Source organism: Dioscorea cayenensis, unplaced genomic scaffold (assembly GCF_009730915.1).
Source record: "Dioscorea cayenensis subsp. rotundata cultivar TDr96_F1 unplaced genomic scaffold, TDr96_F1_v2_PseudoChromosome.rev07_lg8_w22 25.fasta BLBR01001448.1, whole genome shotgun sequence".
In the NCBI taxonomy this organism is placed as follows: domain Eukaryota; kingdom Viridiplantae; phylum Streptophyta; class Magnoliopsida; order Dioscoreales; family Dioscoreaceae; genus Dioscorea; species Dioscorea cayenensis.
The window spans coordinates 27,164-44,481 of NW_024087839.1; the positions used below are offsets into that span (position 1 = coordinate 27,164).

General features: G+C 36.1%; 1 protein-coding gene across 2 annotated transcripts; it reads left to right on the forward strand.

Moving 5' to 3' along the window:
- Positions 1–2,462: 2,462 nt before the first annotated feature.
- LOC120256445 lies at positions 2,463–5,106 on the forward strand. Of its 2 annotated transcripts, none has more exons than XR_005535306.1 (3): positions 2,463–2,572; positions 4,551–4,626; positions 4,863–5,106. XR_005535306.1 is itself a non-coding variant. In XM_039264126.1 (3 exons), the coding sequence occupies exons 1-3, from the start codon at positions 3,927–3,929 to the stop codon at positions 5,089–5,091; spliced, it is 402 nt and encodes a 133-aa protein (XP_039120060.1). In that variant the 5' UTR covers positions 3,835–3,926; the 3' UTR covers positions 5,092–5,106. The 2 variants fall into 2 exon arrangements, 1 of the variants encoding a protein (XP_039120060.1); XM_039264126.1 differs by lacking the exon at positions 2,463–2,572 and adding an exon at positions 3,835–4,023.
- Positions 5,107–17,318: the final 12,212 nt, after the last annotated feature.

Genomic DNA, 17,318 nt, shown 5'->3' on the forward strand with positions numbered 1-17,318 from the left:
CTCCAAAGCTAGCTCGTCGATGTCTTTCCTTAATACAATGAAGAAGAAAGAATCTATCAAAGTTGGTGAAGAATGCACCTAAATTCGCCAAAGACCTCCTCTCCAAACCCTAGTTGCTTTGCCTCTCAAAAGCTATGAAAAAAAGTCCCCAAAGAATAGGGACAAAATGGCTATTTATAATAACCGGCATGTGCATGTCATATGCCTTGACACCTAGGGTGGACTGCAGATTTCTTGACATGATCTGAATTGCGTGCGTAAACCACAAGTGCACAGGTGTCAATAATAAAATACCCCGTTGAGTGGGTAGTCGAATCTACAGGGAACATAAGTATTAATATTAACCAATTCTTAGTTTTCTAGTCGAAATCAATGGATGTGATGAAATGGACTAATTGCAAGAATATTAAAAAACAAGAAAGCGGGCAAGATAGAAAGTAAAAGATATCTCAATCAATAAAGGTGAGGTACCCGGGCAATGCTCCCCCTAGGATCTAACATGAAGCTCAAGACTTGCTAAATGCTTCTAAACCGAGTTTAATGAGTCGAGGTAATCCAAGAACAACCGGCCCTTGCCTCCAAGCCACCGGTACTAATCCCCTACAAGGTCTCTATGGAGAAATCGCTCAATCTCAACACCTCACACCCTATATGACCGCAATAAGCTCTAGGCGAAAGATCCCTAACCCCCTACAAGATCCTGACAGAGAAATCTATCAATCTCATGATGCACATGAAATATGGTTGCATAGAGTCTAGGGAATACGGAGATAGAAAACACTCATCGGAAGGGAAAGGGGACACTCTACTATTTCATGACTCACTCTCTCAATCTTCTTTAACCTTAAATGTTCTAACTCTAATGGAGACCACTCTCTCATCAAAGTAACAAATCATGCATAGATAATCAACCACAATGATCAATAAAACATGCAAACCATGATAACACAAGATTAAAACTCAAATCAACTTGGATTTAATAGAAACATAAACCAAATCAATACAAAAGATAAGATCCTAGGGTTCACATGTCCAAATACCTACTATGATTTAGCCCTCTATGGGGCAAGTTACAAAACAAGGTTTAATACAATGAATAGCAATGTAAACCATAGAGAAAAACCCCTCTTGAATTCGTGATGATGGCCTTGATGGGTCGCTCAACGTCTTGAAGAATCCTCCTCCGAAGCTAGGTTGCCGAAGGCCCCCTCAATGCTATGACAGAGAGAAGATCGATCAAAGTTAGTGAATAATGGCCCCCAATGTCGCAAAATACTTCCTCTAAAATCCTAGCCGCTTTACCCTTAGAGTGCTCGCCAAAAGCCCCGCAAAAAGTCCCCAAAGAATAGGGCAAACGGCCTATTTTATAATCACAAACCACTGTTGTCACGTGCCTTCATGCGCCTGTGTGGATTTTCCACTAGCCCGCGTGAGCTGTAGGAATTTCCACACGGTCGTGTGGAATTTTCACGCTGTCACGTGAACAATAATTTTGCTACAATACTTCTACAGTAAAATGCTATAGTGTTTTGCTACATTACTTAGCAACAGTCCTCTTCACAACCACAATCCAAACACTTTTCTCTTGAGGCCACATGGCTAGACACACATCCATGTGGTAGGCTATAAGACTTTTTTTCATCGACTCATCCTTGAAAAGTCTTGTATTCTTTACAAAGAGAAGGAGCATAAAGATGTGACTTCCTTTGTGCCCTTCCAACTGCAAATTGGCTTGAATCTCCTTGAAAGATGGCACACATCTCCATGATCATGAACTCCTCTCGTGTCTTGGTCCTTGAATTAAACAAGAACTCCCAACAATGTGTCTTTATAGCCTATCTTTTCTTCCTTTTCTCCCTTCAAGGCATTCACAACCTAATTGCACAAAAGAACACCAAATATACTATATGAGACATAAACCATGGTAAAAATGATACTTAATGCATGTAAAACATATAGAAAAATATGTCTACTCAAGCACTTATCATTTCTCCACCCTCCCGGGTGGAATTCTGACCCAGTCAAGGAATAGTGGTTTTGCTACAATACTGCTACAGTACTTTACTATAGTGTTCCTCAAAAACAAGTCTCCAACACTCTTCTCTTGAGATTACATGGACGGGCACACATCCACATGATGTGTGATACCTGGCTCATCACTCTCCTTCTCATTTTCTCTTCCTTAGCCATTAAGAGGGTAGAGGGTTTCCATGGTATTAATTAGGTTAGTTGGAGTCATTTGAGTAATTATCACCCAAGCTTACTCACCAATGCCTTTTCTTGAATATACAAGGGCATTGTTGTCTTTTGCCAAATGCTTATTCACTCTAGTCTTTGTTTTATAAGCATGAGGGTAACTTAGCCATTTCTTGAAGTCCATGTCATTTTGGTTAATATATTGAAGCTTTAGGGGTGAAATGGTCATTTTCCCTTAAAACATTATCCATTCCTTTAAAGTCAAGGTTCCTTAGAGGCTAAGCTTTTCATTTATCTCTTAACTCTTCTCTTCTTCATCCTAATGGCTGGCCCTCTCTTCTTCTTGCCCAATCTTGTTTGATTTGAAGTTTAGAAGGTAATGATCATTTCCTTTCATTTGTTTAGATAAGGCATGCATCTTCTATGTTGTGCTTGAGATTTTAGCTCTTGAAATGGTTATTTAACTCTCATACTCTTCCTTGGAAACCTGTTTTCAAAATCTTTGTAATTGTTTGGCTATTTGAAAGTTGTTTGAGTTGTGAATCCCTTGTATTGCACCCTTGTATCCATGGAATTAGTATTCCTTTGAATTCCATGAAATTTGATGGCATTTATATAGAGTTTGGTGGGGAAAAGAAAGGTGTTTAAGAGCTTAAAATGATGCCATAGATTTGTTGATTCATGTATCTTTTAGTTGGCAATTGTATAGTTGTGAGAACTTGGTGTCTTTCCCTTGGATTGTTGACGAGATTGGTCTCGGGTACTGTAGTAATCCTAATTTTTACTGTAACACCGGGGAGTTCTCCTTGTTTTCTTGGTTTCTTTGGCTTAGAGGGAAGCCTGGAACCTTTAGAATTCTTTGGAAATCCCTGGTCTTAGTTTTGAGCTAACCCTTGACCTCGTTGAGGTTTGTTTTGCGTGCTTAATCTTAGGGAAGCCTGGAACCTTTAGAATTATTTGACTTACTCTTTTCTTATTTGTGTGTGTCTGTGTGTGTGTGGTCGTGGTTGGTTAGGTGGTGAGAATTTGTCTTGAGGCAAGGAATTGGTACAGAAGTAACACTCTCGCGGGCTATACTTGCCTAAGTTGGTGAGTGGGACTAATTAGCATAATTCTATTAAAAAAATACTAATAGCTATATATAAATTGTGGCTTAAGTAAAGTTTTATTGGTTTATACTTATTTTGTATCTTGTTGAATGATAGTTATTATTGTTAAAGATCTTGAATATTCATGTTTGACTTGTAATTGAGACCCTTCAAGGAGTTTGCGAGATCTTTGCATTTGTGTTTGAAAAGTATTGTGTTTCAAAGTGGTTGTTTTGTGAAAATTGGGCTTCCTTGTGAAAATCTTTTATTTTGTGAAATATAAGTTTGAAACTCATTCTTAGGATGTTGAAAGGTAAGGACTTCTATGTTATTTCTTGTGTTGAGGTGTGTCAAATGATTTATGTTAAAAGCTTGAGTTTTGCTTGTGCTTTTATCATTTCCTTGTGGAAATGGCTGAGGTATTGTTGATTGATGGTTATTGTTGGATATTGTACTCCGTGTGGAGTTATGCTTATTGTTGAGTTTGTATGGTGATACCCTACTGCAGTAGGCAATCTCCATGGCCAGCCTGTTGAGGTGGCGTGGTAGACCGGCTGATTACTACGAGGGCCAGTTCAGGTGGGAGTGTAGAGTCCTGACTAGATATTCATCAAGTAGCTGGAGTCACCATACTGTGAACCGATGGGTCAACGTCAAGGGCATAAGTACCTTGATGGCTCTAAACCTAGCCGCGGCTATGGCGAAGGCTTGGAGAGGTTTCTAGATCACTTTATGTTTTGTGAGTGTTAGGTGTTGCTATATGCTGGGTTTGACATTTATTTGTAGTGTTGTCTCGAATTGGTGGTGAGCGGGTGAAGCCCAGTGATCGCTCCTAAGAGGGCAGTCTCCCATAAATTCGATTTGGCACTAATATTGTGATTACTTATTTCAAAACTCATGTTATTTAGTTGTTATACTTGTATTTTTGGAACTATTTTGGTTTATATGTTTTATGGCAAAACTATTAGATTGAAGTGAACATATTTTCATATTTTTAAGCCCTATGTTTGGTATTTTATGAATTTGATGTTGTAAAACCCTACTTGAGGTAAAAGCTTTCTTGGCTCTAGCTTTATTAGTTTGTTTTGGAGATCACTACTATGTGTAATTATGTTCTAAACTAGTTATGTTATTAGTAAAGTATTATTATTTTGGTGGTTTATGATTATTATACTTTTAGTATATTACTAGTAGAGTTGTGCTAACCTCTCCTCACTAATTAACGTTAGTTGCTCACCCCTCTTTCTTCCTCCCTGGTTGTTGCAGGTAGTAGGTGCGGCAGTGTGGCAACGTGCTGGACATTTTCTACCATTCTATCTTCTATTTTTCCCTTTCAGTTCATGTAGGTTATTTTTTCATGATCATGTTACTGAGTCCCGGATCCACTAGCTTGTAGAGAACCCTTGTTGCATGGTTTTGTATCTAAACAACTCTAAAACTCTTGGTATATCAGCTGTATGCTATTGTTATTGTTGCTTCCCTATGCATTTGTGAACCTCTCTATTTATGTTTATCGTTTTTGTTATTGTCATTGTTGTTACTTCCATTGTATATCTGTGTAAACATTGTTGTTTCCAGGTTGTTGGTTAGCGTTGCGGCGCTCCGAGGGTTGAGTGGCGGAGTGTTACTCCTCAGGAATGTCGCAGCGGTTGTCGCGTCCCATGGGCTAGCGGATTGGGGCGTGACATGGTGTTATAAGGCTTCTTGTCACCTAATCATCATTGGGAAGGCTCTTGAAGTCTTCACACAAGTAAAGACATGTAAATGCAGTTGCCTTTATGCCCTTCCAACTCACAATTTAACTTGAATTCTCTTGGAAGTTGGCACATATCCCCATGTGTATGAGCTCCACTTGTGTCTTGATCTTTTATGTTGTACAAAAAACTCCCAAAAGGTGGCTTTATAACTTATCTTTGCTTCCTTTTTTTCTCCCAAGGCCTTCACAACCCTATTTGCACAAAGGATCACTAAATACAATTTATGAGATATAAAACATGATAAAAATGAAGCTCAATGTATGTAAAACATGCAAAGAAATATCTTCACTCAAGCACTTTATCAGATATACACACACTATTAAAATTCAATTTGAATAAAACTAATAGAGAATATCATATATATAGATACACACACACACACACACACACACACACACATCCATGAATGTTGACCATTATCATATATAAAAAGATTGACCATTATCATATGACAAAACAACATGCAACTTAAAGAGCAAACATTTAAAGATTACCCATTATCATACATATAAAAAAAATCATCCAGTTTAAAGAAAAAGCATCTCATAAGACTGTATATTAAAGAGCCAGACATAACAAATTCATAAGGTGTTGGCATCTTAACTATCCCCAAAATTCAATGTAGAAAATCATGACCTACAAGACCAAAGGTAAGCAACATGAAATTAATCAACTAAAGAGCAAAAAGTAGCGCCCTAAAAATCAGAATGATAAAATTGAAAAAGATTGAAATAGTTTCTGAGAAAAACCCCAAACTCTAACAAAGAATGGAATTATACAACAAATAAAATGGCAATGTATGAAAAGGAATTTCATATTTACTCTTAATTTTTTCATAGATTAGAAGTACAAAGATGGCTAATAGACTACATAGAACAATATGGTATTAAAATTTAAGAGATGGCTATAATCTTTCTAGTTTATACTCCATTGTATTTTAAACTTGTATGTATCTAGTCTTGTAGTTAATAAAGACAACCACCATGTAGCTCATTTTAACCAAAAAAAAAAGAGAAAATCACCCAAACATTTCAATATTAAGAGAGAACAATCAAATAATAAAAACTGATAGAGAAATGAAAATAATACATGATACATGCATTTAAAACTATAGGATTTTTCCCATCACTTAATGTATTTTAAAATTAAAAAAATCAAATAGAACTTGATATATATCATAAAGCTATTTTACCTCTATAAAGTTACAGCAGCAATGTCATTTTCCCCATCATCTTCATCATCACTGGAGACAGATGCTTCATCTTCCAATCCTAATACAATTGTAAAATAAAAACTAAGAAATCACAAAATAAAATATCAAAATAAAACATGAAAAACAACAAAATATTTACCTGTTGAAAAGCCTCTAGCATGCATCCAATCATCCAAACAAACAACAACTTGAACCGTTTTTGGTTTGAGTGAACTTCTCATATAATTGATGACTTTTTCTCCAATACTAAATCCGACTTTGAAGTCACGGTAGAGATAGGAATTGCCAAAAGATCACAAGACAATAGTGAAAGTTCGTAATACCTTATTGAGCTTTTACTCCAATAGTTAAGGACATCAATATCGATGTTCAACTCAAGTGTGCTTTCCTCCAAGTAAAGATCCAACTGTGATTTCTCACTTTTAGCTTTAAATTTGCTTAAATAATCCTTGTAATCTTCAGTCTCATTACAATTATCAACTACAGCCCCAACTATATTAGAACCTTCTAAGTTGAATTCAGTTAACTTGCTCCCGTAGTAGTCAAACTTCCAATCAAAGATGAAAGAATTGGATTTGGAGTTCTTTAAATACCCATCAAACAAGATTCTTAGAGTATTAAGAACAATTTGGACAAACTCCAATGCATGACTACCATAGAGTTTAGTATAACAATACTCCACATAGTTCAGTTTGTATTGAAGATCTAAAAATAGCAACACAAGATAATACCAAACTACACTCTGCCCAATATCTATTGAATTTCTCTTGCATCCCTTTAATCATAGGACTCAAGAATGTATGTGGACCTTTAAGAGTTTCCATCAAGATATTTGTGGATTTTCCAAACCCCTCTAAAATAAATATTTGAAGTGGGATATTTCGAACTAGAGAACATGCAAGTTGCATCATAAAAACCTTTTAGAAACTTGCAAACAATTTGAACATGTCCTCACTCTTCACCAAGAAGTGGAAAATAATGAAAATCTTTATCTTGTTGCCCCCAATAATCTAACACATCTTTGTAATAAAGAGCAGATTCAAGCATCAAATATGTAGAGTTCCATCTGACACGGACATGTTGATGCAATTTTTTAGTTCCATTTAAGTGAAAACTTTTTTCAACAATTTCATAAAATCTTTTCTTATGAGGGCTAGATTTTGTTTATGTACTTTATCCCATGACGGACTTTATTAACAACATCATTAATAAGTCTTAAACCAGCTTAAACAATAAGATTCACTATATATACACAACATTTAATTTAGAAAAACACTATAACATAAAAGAGCCTTATTTGCACGAAAATGACTTTTAAGAGAAGAAACCATGACATTTTGTAAGAAGCATTATCTAAAGTGATACTAAAAATTTTCTTGTCTATTTTCTATTGAGTTAAGCACAAAACAAGTTCATCCCACAATGCTTAAACCATCATAAGAAAGGGTCAAAGCTGTAAATCTGATTATTCTTTTTTGTATTTTTTAGTCACTATTAATATAATGTACAGTAACACAAATATATTCATCAACAATGTGCTTAGATTTCCAATTATTAGAGCATATTTGATTGGGGGATTTGGCTAACTCTTCTTTGGCATACTCTCTTTCTTTTGCATAGTAATGCAGAACATCCCTTGTGGTTGTTTGTCTACTTATATTTTTATGATTGGGGCTTGCAATAGTCATTAAATATTTAAACCCCGGTTCCTCAACTGTTCTCAAAGAATGCTTGCCACATACAAGAAAAATGGAAATAGCTCTACGACATTCTTCTTCGTCATACTTATAATTCTTTATAAGTGACCCACCACTTGCACTTGGCTAACTTGTTATTGTATATTGTCTAATATCTTTGTTGTGTTTTTCAAGACAACCTTGTAAACGATGTCTCTAAATGAGAAGTACCACTAGATGATTTAGTAGATAAAATAGTCTTACAATGGTTGCATTGTGCCTTTATCAGCTCTTTATCCTCACATTCAAGTTTTGTCATATAATCCCACACCTTTAATGAAGTTGTTTTTTTTTTATTCTTGGGAGCACTTTCATATAGTATATCCATCCTCTACATTTATGGGTGTATTTGAACTTGCCATTATCATGAGATTCAAGTCCTACAACAATATAAAATGGTAAATGAATAAGAGTACTTGAAAACAAATAAATGCACAATACAACCAATGTTTGTGTGTGTGTGTGTGTGTGTGTGTGTGTGTGTGTATTAAATGTTTAGTGTGTATGTCTGTGAAAAACTAAGTAATAGTGTTCATGAGTATATTTTTGTGAAAAACTAATCAGCACCAAAAGCCAAACTTCAGTTCAAGATCTCTCTATGTGTTATCTATGTTGTGTATGTGCCTACGTGTTGTCTGTCTTGTGTGTGTATGAAGAACTAAGGACCAAAAGCTAAACTTCAATTTAAGATCTCTATATGTGTTTTCTCTTGATCCCTTTGTTATTGTGAAGATGGTTAAAAAGAAGAACTAGGCAATATATATATTATACAAATACTTATTGATTTGTATCATAGCACAAACAAAAACAAAAGCAATGAATATAAAGAACACCATCACAACTACACCATGCAATTCAGTAAGAGCGTATAGCACAACCACATGTTATTATTATTCTTCTCTTCATGTATATTGTCTTTTTTACAAGAAATTATATATCCATATCCAATATAAATTCATGAATAATATAACAATAATAGCATTTACTTTAAAATGTGATGTTACCACATAATAAGGCTCTTAAAATAATAGCCATGCTCTAAATTCAACTATAAAAGGAAAGAATTTTAATTCTTTTTAAGAGGGAAAAGTTCCAAACATAATCAACCTCCAAATTAAATTCACTTTGGTATCGAAGTTATAAACAACAAAACAAAATTACAACAAAAGCACTAATTGTATTCCCTAAAACATTTGGTACAATTTGATGAATAATGCTCCAAATAAATTATGTACATATGAAATAATGAGATTGCACAATGAGTACATGTTAATGCCAAAGATGGAACTTGAACAATTGAAGATTGTTCTGGATTACCTTGATGTCCAACAATAAGTGAAAAGTTGTTCTAGATTAGAATATTAGAGTTGGTAGTCCGCAAAGTTTAGTTGTTGTTGCTTGATGGATAATGTTGCATATAGACCAAATCAAAATTCTAAGAAAAAGAAGATCAGGAATATACATGGAGCTTACTCTATAATGAAAACATGACCAATAACTAATACAAAAGGAAAAATTACATTACATTTTTTTATAACAAAATATGAAGATATACAATCTGTGACCACTCTAGACTAACTTACAAAGATCAACCAAGAACAAGTAGTCATCATCGACATCTAATTAATAATGATTTAAGCATAAAAAATCTACATTGTCCCCCTTATCTGATAATACTTTGGAAATTACTATATAAGATAGGGCCAATAGAAAGTCTACAACTTGAATCCACAAAGAATCTAACACATAAAAAAATTATATTTTTCTCTAAAAAGGAGGAGATTTTTTTTTTCTAAAATCACAATCTAAAATCCCAACTCACAAATAAAATCCAACATCATAATTCAATATATATGAAATCCCAATAAATCTAGTAGATCAATTATGATTGAACAAAGGAAAAATATATAACATAAAAAATTAAACAACTTTCCGGAAACCCTAATTTTTAAATTAAAAATTGGCTTATGAAATCCTAAATTGAATAATAGAGGAAAGTTATACCTTAAGGCTTAAGGTTTCAGATTTCTTTCTTGAGTCGAAGGATTGAAAAGAGATTGAACTCTCGGATGAGAAAACTTCAAACCGATGTCAATCTTTTGAATTCTAAGAGTCTTCTACCCACGAACCTTGCTTTTGGGGTAGGAATTGAGACTCTAATTGAAATCCAAGAATCCTCTTGTGAAGATTAAAAGCTTTTCAATGGAGTTTGAGGATGAGAATACTAAGAAGAAACAACTAGAGAAAGATGGCTAGCCCTAAAATGAATGAGAGAAACATTGCCTTGTATATTTTCACTATGAATATTTGATTTTATTAATATCTAAATATATATATATAAGTATATACAAAACTAATTAATAAATATATTATATAACTTGGGTCAGGGCGGACCCGGGCTTTTAACAATAAAAACTAGACCTGCCTCATTTTTAAAACGGGCTTCATATTTTGTCCAAGGCCTGGTCATTGGGCCTCATATATTTGTCCAAGCCCTCTTAATTTTCAGGCAGGCCTTCGAGCTTGGGTGGGTATCCAACCTTTAGACAGGTCTAGTCTATCTTATTAAAGATGGGTGTACATAAAATGAATTAATTAAAAACACAAAGCCATCAGTAGGCTGGTGACCCCCAGGAGTTTCTTTATTCCTTTTGCGTTTTTATTTATTTTTTTATATAGTTAAACACCTCAATCACAGAGTCGTCTAAATTTGGTAGGAAATGTGGCTCACTTTAGGTTTGGTGGCGAGTGTCTCGTATCTGCAGCATGGTCGCGTTTGAATAACGTTGATGTCCCTTATCACGGGTCACGCTAATTGCAACGTAGATGTTTCATCTGTAAAGACCGATTCATTTTCGATAAAGTTTCTTAACTTTCAAATTCATATACTTGACTTTGTGCGAGATGCAGTAATAATTGAGTAGTTAAGTCACTTGACTTCTATAGGGGGATTGAGAGTTTGACTCCCTCTCAATGCATGATTGAGAAAAAATAATAAAAAAAATGTATATGTATTTAAGGTGGTTTGTCGACTGTGTCAAAAAAAATTCTAAATGTTGACAAGTCAATGCACAAGAACATAGCATAAAAACTTAAACTTGTTTAAATAGAAAATTAATGCTCGAGGAACCAAAACCAACACCAATTCATTTCCAATAATATTATTCTAAAACAATCAAACCAAACAAAGGTCTAAAAATTTACAAAGGAGACAAATGAATGGTCAATGAAGTATATATGCTTTATACTCTTTTGAAGACTTGGATCAAAAGACTATACCCAAATAGGCCCTACTTCTCCTGAATAAGAAAATGGCATGACCACAAGGACTGCATAACAAGCAGCTATAAACATCCCACATAATGTAAATCGGGGAGCCATCCAAAAGGATGGTATGAATCCCTCTAAAGTTCCACCTCAGCCTCCTTAAAGATACCACTCTCTTCCTGATGATGTACATTGATAGCTCCTCCAAGTCCACATGCCTTATACATCTAATCACAATCACATGTTCCCCGCCATTCTCATGCAACAGAGCCTTGCTGCAATATACGCTTATGTCTTTACTGACCAGCTGTTCCCTCCTAAGTACCATGCACCATTCCAAGATCATCCCAATCTCGTCCATTCCTTTCATGTCACCCAGTGAGAAAGCTACCTTTGCATCCACAATAACCAGGAGACATAAATCATTGACATGGTTCAGCCCCATCATATTGAGCCATGGACAAGTCCCAGTATATGACTACAATGAAGTCCATTTAGATGTAGGGCTGGCTTCCCTTTTGGTACTGAATGGCTGTGCCGGGTTATTGTCAATGGACATGTACAGGGCAGCGTGGCCTCGACACCAAGTTATAGTGATGAAGACCTCTTTTGAGCTAAAACAAGTCATGGTCAAGTCCCTCCTCATTGTCTCTGAGGTGGAGGTCATATCTATCTATCTATCTATCTTGTATTCAATACAGACGATGACGAGGAACATATGTCGATCTGGAATCTCTTCATTGGTTTTGGATTTGGGAGGAGATGTGGGAGAAATCTTTTGTTTACTTTTTTTTATTCACAGGAATCCTTCCTTACTTTTCTTTGCCTAATTGGTTGCAACCTTCAACTTATTATTCAATCCTATGGCTTGGAAACAATCTTTTTTTTTTACTTATTTAGAGAGTGAGATGATTACTATTTATGGGATGAGAGTGCAGAAATAGAAGGGTCATCATCCATTAAATTGATCCTTTGAGACATGTCTGGGATAATTATAAAGAGTTTGTTTGCTCATGTTAATCACAGTCCTTGCAATTTAAGTTCTGGCCATTGTGAGATGGTTCAATTGTACCAAAAATATATAATCTAGATGAATTGATTGCTAATGATTCTTCACTGGCCCAGTCATTCTCTACCAAAATTAATTAAATTAGCTTGAGAATCACCATTGATGGATGCTTATAATATAAAAATTAAATGAAAGTAGAACTGCTAATTAGCAGACAAAGCAGAAGCCTTTGGATTATTATACTTTAGTTGATGAGATGGGAGAATGTAAGAATAAGAGCAATTCATTACAGTTAATTAGCAAGCACATGCTAGCTTAAATCTCAGAACATATTCAATGAACCTTTTCACTAAAAAGAAAGGAAACATAATAACTGACTCTCTTAAACTATATATTTGTGAATGGTAACTAGGCTTTGGTCTGTGATTACGACCTGGATTGAGCTGACAAATAAGAGCAAATTATATAAAGGGAAACATTAGATAAATAAATGCATGACTTTGTGGATGATGTAGCACAAAGTCATGCAAACAATGGATAGTTCACACACATACTCATTAAATCCTTATCTAGGCCAAAACCATTACCAACTTCCACAGGCTAACACCCTAGCTTGCAAAACAATTTATGTGAGTAGACTAAACAAAACCAGATGAGCATCTGAATCTTTGGACCTCCGCTTTGCTATGCTTTGCTTGTTAAAATTTAATTAAAGTAGCATATATTCTTCACAAACATGGGTGGATCTCCATCCTCTGTACTTTAATATTCAGACAAAAAAATAATAATAATAAAGCAGAGGTGGTTGGACGTTTTTGTGGTCTCAATTCATTAGCCTATAAAATCAACATCCATCTTGATATCACAAGCTTTGTGATGTTACCTCCCCATCATATATGGACGAAGAAAACCTTTTTTGGTCAGCATATCATAATTTATTAAGTGGTCCTAACACTTAATACTTATTTACAAAATAGTTGATTCATTATTCTGCCTAATGGTTTCAACTACTATAAAAGATCTAGTTACCAAGTAAGCAACGAGCTAATCACAACGAGTAACAAAAAGAAATGCTTATATTTGCTGATTTTATTTCCCCACTTGCAGGAAGAAAAGGCCCACAGTATAGCACAAAGTCAGTGATGAAATAGACCCACTTAATTCTACAAAATATTTATACATCAAAGTTCAAGTCCAACGTAATTTTGTATGTACATAAATAAATAGCCAATCCTCACATTTCTCTTTTTTTATGCATCTAGATGATCTTGGGTTTTAGCCCCCATGAAAACGTGGTTTCCAACTGCTTGTAATCCCAATCTGAGCCTCTTCATTGGATAGGTGTTTTTAACCTTCTGTTTTACCTGTCAGGCTTGTGTTATACTTCTAGGAAATGGTAAAGTCAGTGTAAAAAGCTCATTATCTATGAAACTCTGATGCTAAAGTTTGTAGTTTCTTAATGTAAGAGTACTAGTGTATACGTATACATATATTTTGTACATGTTATGTTTATACATACTACCTACTCTTGTATCTATACTAATTGTATCTATTTATTGGCTTCTTGTCTTAATGAAATTCATTCAATTCGTTATCAACCTCAATCATGGTATTCAGAGAGGTTTTCCGTCAAGTTTTTCCTGCGATCTTTTGTTTGATGTTAGTCGGATTTGTGCCTACTTGGCCAGATTCTTTTTAGAGCTTTGATTGGATTTTTTTTTTTAGAGCTTCGAGGCCTTCGTCATTCTCTCTAGCATCTCTCCCTCATCTCCATCCCTTTACAAGCTCTTTTGCTGCCATGTCCTCCTCCACACCGGCATCCTCCTCGAGGACTCTGACTTCGGCCTTCAGCAGCACCACCGGTATCCTTCTTCCCGTGCCTCCGCGCAGCACTACTGCCTCAACCTATCACACTGTCTCCCCATCCTTCCTCTCATTGGCAACGTCTCCAACGGGCAGCTCGGTTCTGCTGGGGATCTTGCTTCTTAAGTTACTCAGCTTACAGGAGCAACTACATGGCATATAGCGGGACATGCAATTCAGTTCCTCCCCTGTTATGTCTACTGCTTCTGGTATGTCTTCCTCCTCATAGATTTTAGACTCTGGTGTTATTCATCATATGAATGCAAATGCCACTACCCTAGTTCATCTTTCTAGATCTCACCCATTTTTAATGTTCGTATTGCTGATGGAATTCTTCTTCCTGTCATGCAATCCGGTCACCTCAGTCCTCTTCATTTACTATTCCCACCATTCACCATGTTCCTTGTTTAGCCTTAATTAAATCTAATTTCTATCAGTCAACTTACACATCATGGTTTGACTGTTACCTTTTCTTCCTCTGACTGTTCTGTGTAGGACCATCTTACAGGCCAGAGAATTTCGGACCGGACGTAGAGTTGGCGGGTTTTATCAATTTGAGTCTCTTCACATACCTGAATCACCCACTCCTTCTACTTGTACTCCTGCTATTGTTACTTCTATTTGTTCTTTAGATTGTTGGCACTCTCACTTAAATCATGTATCTCATGCTCGCCTAAAACTATTAACTAGTTTAGGTTGTCTTGGTTCCATCTCTTTAGGTTTATTATCTTCTTGTATGAGTTGTAAGTTTGCCAAACACTCGGCTCTTATTTTTTCCTTCTAGTAACTCATTTTCTGTCTCTACTTTTGATCTTGTACATTTTGATGTCTGGGGTCTTACTCTTTCCTTTTCTCTTGCTGGGTTCTCTTATTACATAAGCTTCACTAATAACTTTTCTAGATATACCTGGCTCTAGCTTATGCGTTCTCGATCTGAAGTATTCACCATCTATTCTCACTTCACACAAATGGTTTATACTCAGTTCGATAAACGAATTAAGGTTCTTCGCACTGATGGAGCTAAAGAGTATCTATCTACATCTTTCTGTGCTTTACTTTCCTCTTACGGCACCCTTCCTCAGAAATCATGTCCTTATACACCTGCTCAGAATGGTGTTGTTGAGCCCAAGAATCACCATATTCTTTAGACCACTCATGCCCTTCTTTTCTCCTCTTATGTTCCTCAATAATTTTGGGATGAGGTGGTTCTTACATCTATCTATCTCATTAATTGAACACCTTCCTCTACTCTTTCTGGTATTACTACTTATGAGCGTCTTTTCTCTTGTTCCCCATCTTATGGTCATCTTTAGACCTTTGGGTGTGTTTGCTTCGTGCTTTGTCCTCTATTGAGCGAATCAAGCTCTCTCCACATACTGCAATGTGCATTTTTTTTTGCTATAGCTCTGAACTCAAGGGCTATCGTTGCTATAATCCTACCTCTCATCATCTTTGTATTTCTCGTCATGTTACCTTTCTTAAAGATACACCTTTATTTTCCTCTCATCCTCTGGATCTTTCATTTCTTAGGTCTTTCTCTTCTCCTCCTACTCCTCTTCCTTCTATTATTCTATCCCGATTCCTTTGACATTCTTGCCGCCTCCATAACTCCACACATAGTTTCCTCTAATATTTCTCCTCATTCTTCTTTTACCCAACCCTTAGCAGGTGTTGATACTTCAGGTGATTCTCCCGCTTTCTCCTCCTGCCCCCACCTCCCTTGAAGATGCTCCTTCTATTCATTGTCGTTACCTAGACCATGTTAGTCGTCCTCCAGCTCAATATGCTCTTTCTTTATCTTCTACCTACTCTCTAAATTTCAAACCTTTCTTGCTACCGTTCACACTCATCATGAGCCACAATATATCGTGAGACAACCAATATTCCCATTGGCAACCGGCTATGATAGAGGAACTTGAGGCTCTTCAGCAAATGCATACCTGGGATCTCGTTACCTTTCATTCTGGTGTTACTCCCATCAGTTGGTGGATCTATAGGGTCAAGACCTACTCTAATGGCATTATTGAGCACTATAAGGCGTGTCTTGTTACTTGTGGCTTTACTCAAGAGTATAGTATTAATTATGAGGAGATCTTCACTCCTGTAGTCAAGTTAACTACCGTTCGTCTTCTTCTTGTTGATATTGTAGCACGTCACTAGCTAGTCTATTAGTTAGATATGACCAATGCCTTCTTACATGGGGATCTTTCTGAGGAGGTTTATATGACTCCTCCTCCTGGTTTCTTTCATCCTCCTCAGTATGTGTGTCATCTTCGTCGGCCTATTCATGGGCTCAAACAGGCTCCTCGCGCCTGGTTTAAGCATTTTTACAGTGTAATTCTTGCTCTTGGATTCACCGAGAGCTCTCATGATTATGTCCCTCTTCACTCGTCAAACTCCTCGTGGTCTTACTATTCTTCTTCTTTATGTCAACGACATGGTTATTTCTAGTGATGATGCAAATACTATTATTTCTCTGAAATGTCAATTACACACCGAGTTTCAAATGAACGATCTTGATCCTCTTCATTACTTTCAAGGTCTTGAGATTACTTATTCTCGTCGTAGTTATTTACTGTCTCAGCAGAAATACATTTCTGTCATTTTTTGACGAGTTGCCATCACCGATCTTCACAGTACTTCCACTTCCATTGAGTTTCATCACCATCTCTGCTCTTCTGATGGTGAGCTTTTGACTGATCCCACTCGTTATCGATAACTTGTTGGTGCTCTCGTTTATTTGACCATCACTCGACCCGATATTGCTTACGTTGTTCGTGTTCTCAGTCAGTTTGTGAGTACTTCTCACTCTACTTAATATGCTGCACTTCTACGGGTTCTTCGTTACCTCCGCAACACTATCACTCAATCTTTATTTTTCTCGGCCACGTCATTGTTTGAGCTCCTCGTCTACTGTGATGCTGATTGGGCAGGTGATTCTAATAATCGACAATCTACCACTGGTTTCTGCATTTTCCTTGGAGACTCCTTTATCTCTTGGAAAAACAAGAAACAATCTACTGTTGCTCTTTCCACTGCCGAGGCTAAGTATGGTACTATGTCCTTCACTGCCAAAGAGATTATTTGGTTGCGTCAAAGTTTGATGGATTTTGGTGTTTCCATATCTGCTCCCACTCCTCTCTATTGTAACAACTAGAGTGCAATCAAAATTGTTGCTAATCTTGTGTT

What these genes read in the sequence shown, in the direction of transcription:
- LOC120256445 (XM_039264126.1), top strand. Translation starts at nt 3,927, where the DNA reads ATGGGTCAACGTCAAGGGCATAAGTACCTTGATGGCTCTAAACCTAGC. An exon ending in TCTAGATCACTTTATGTTTT is followed by an intron (nt 4,024 to 4,550) that starts GTGAGTGTTAGG and finishes TGGTTGTTGCAG; the next exon opens with GTAGTAGGTGCGGCAGTGTG. An exon ending in ATTTTTCCCTTTCAGTTCAT is followed by an intron (nt 4,627 to 4,862) that starts GTAGGTTATTTT and finishes TGTTGTTTCCAG; the next exon opens with GTTGTTGGTTAGCGTTGCGG.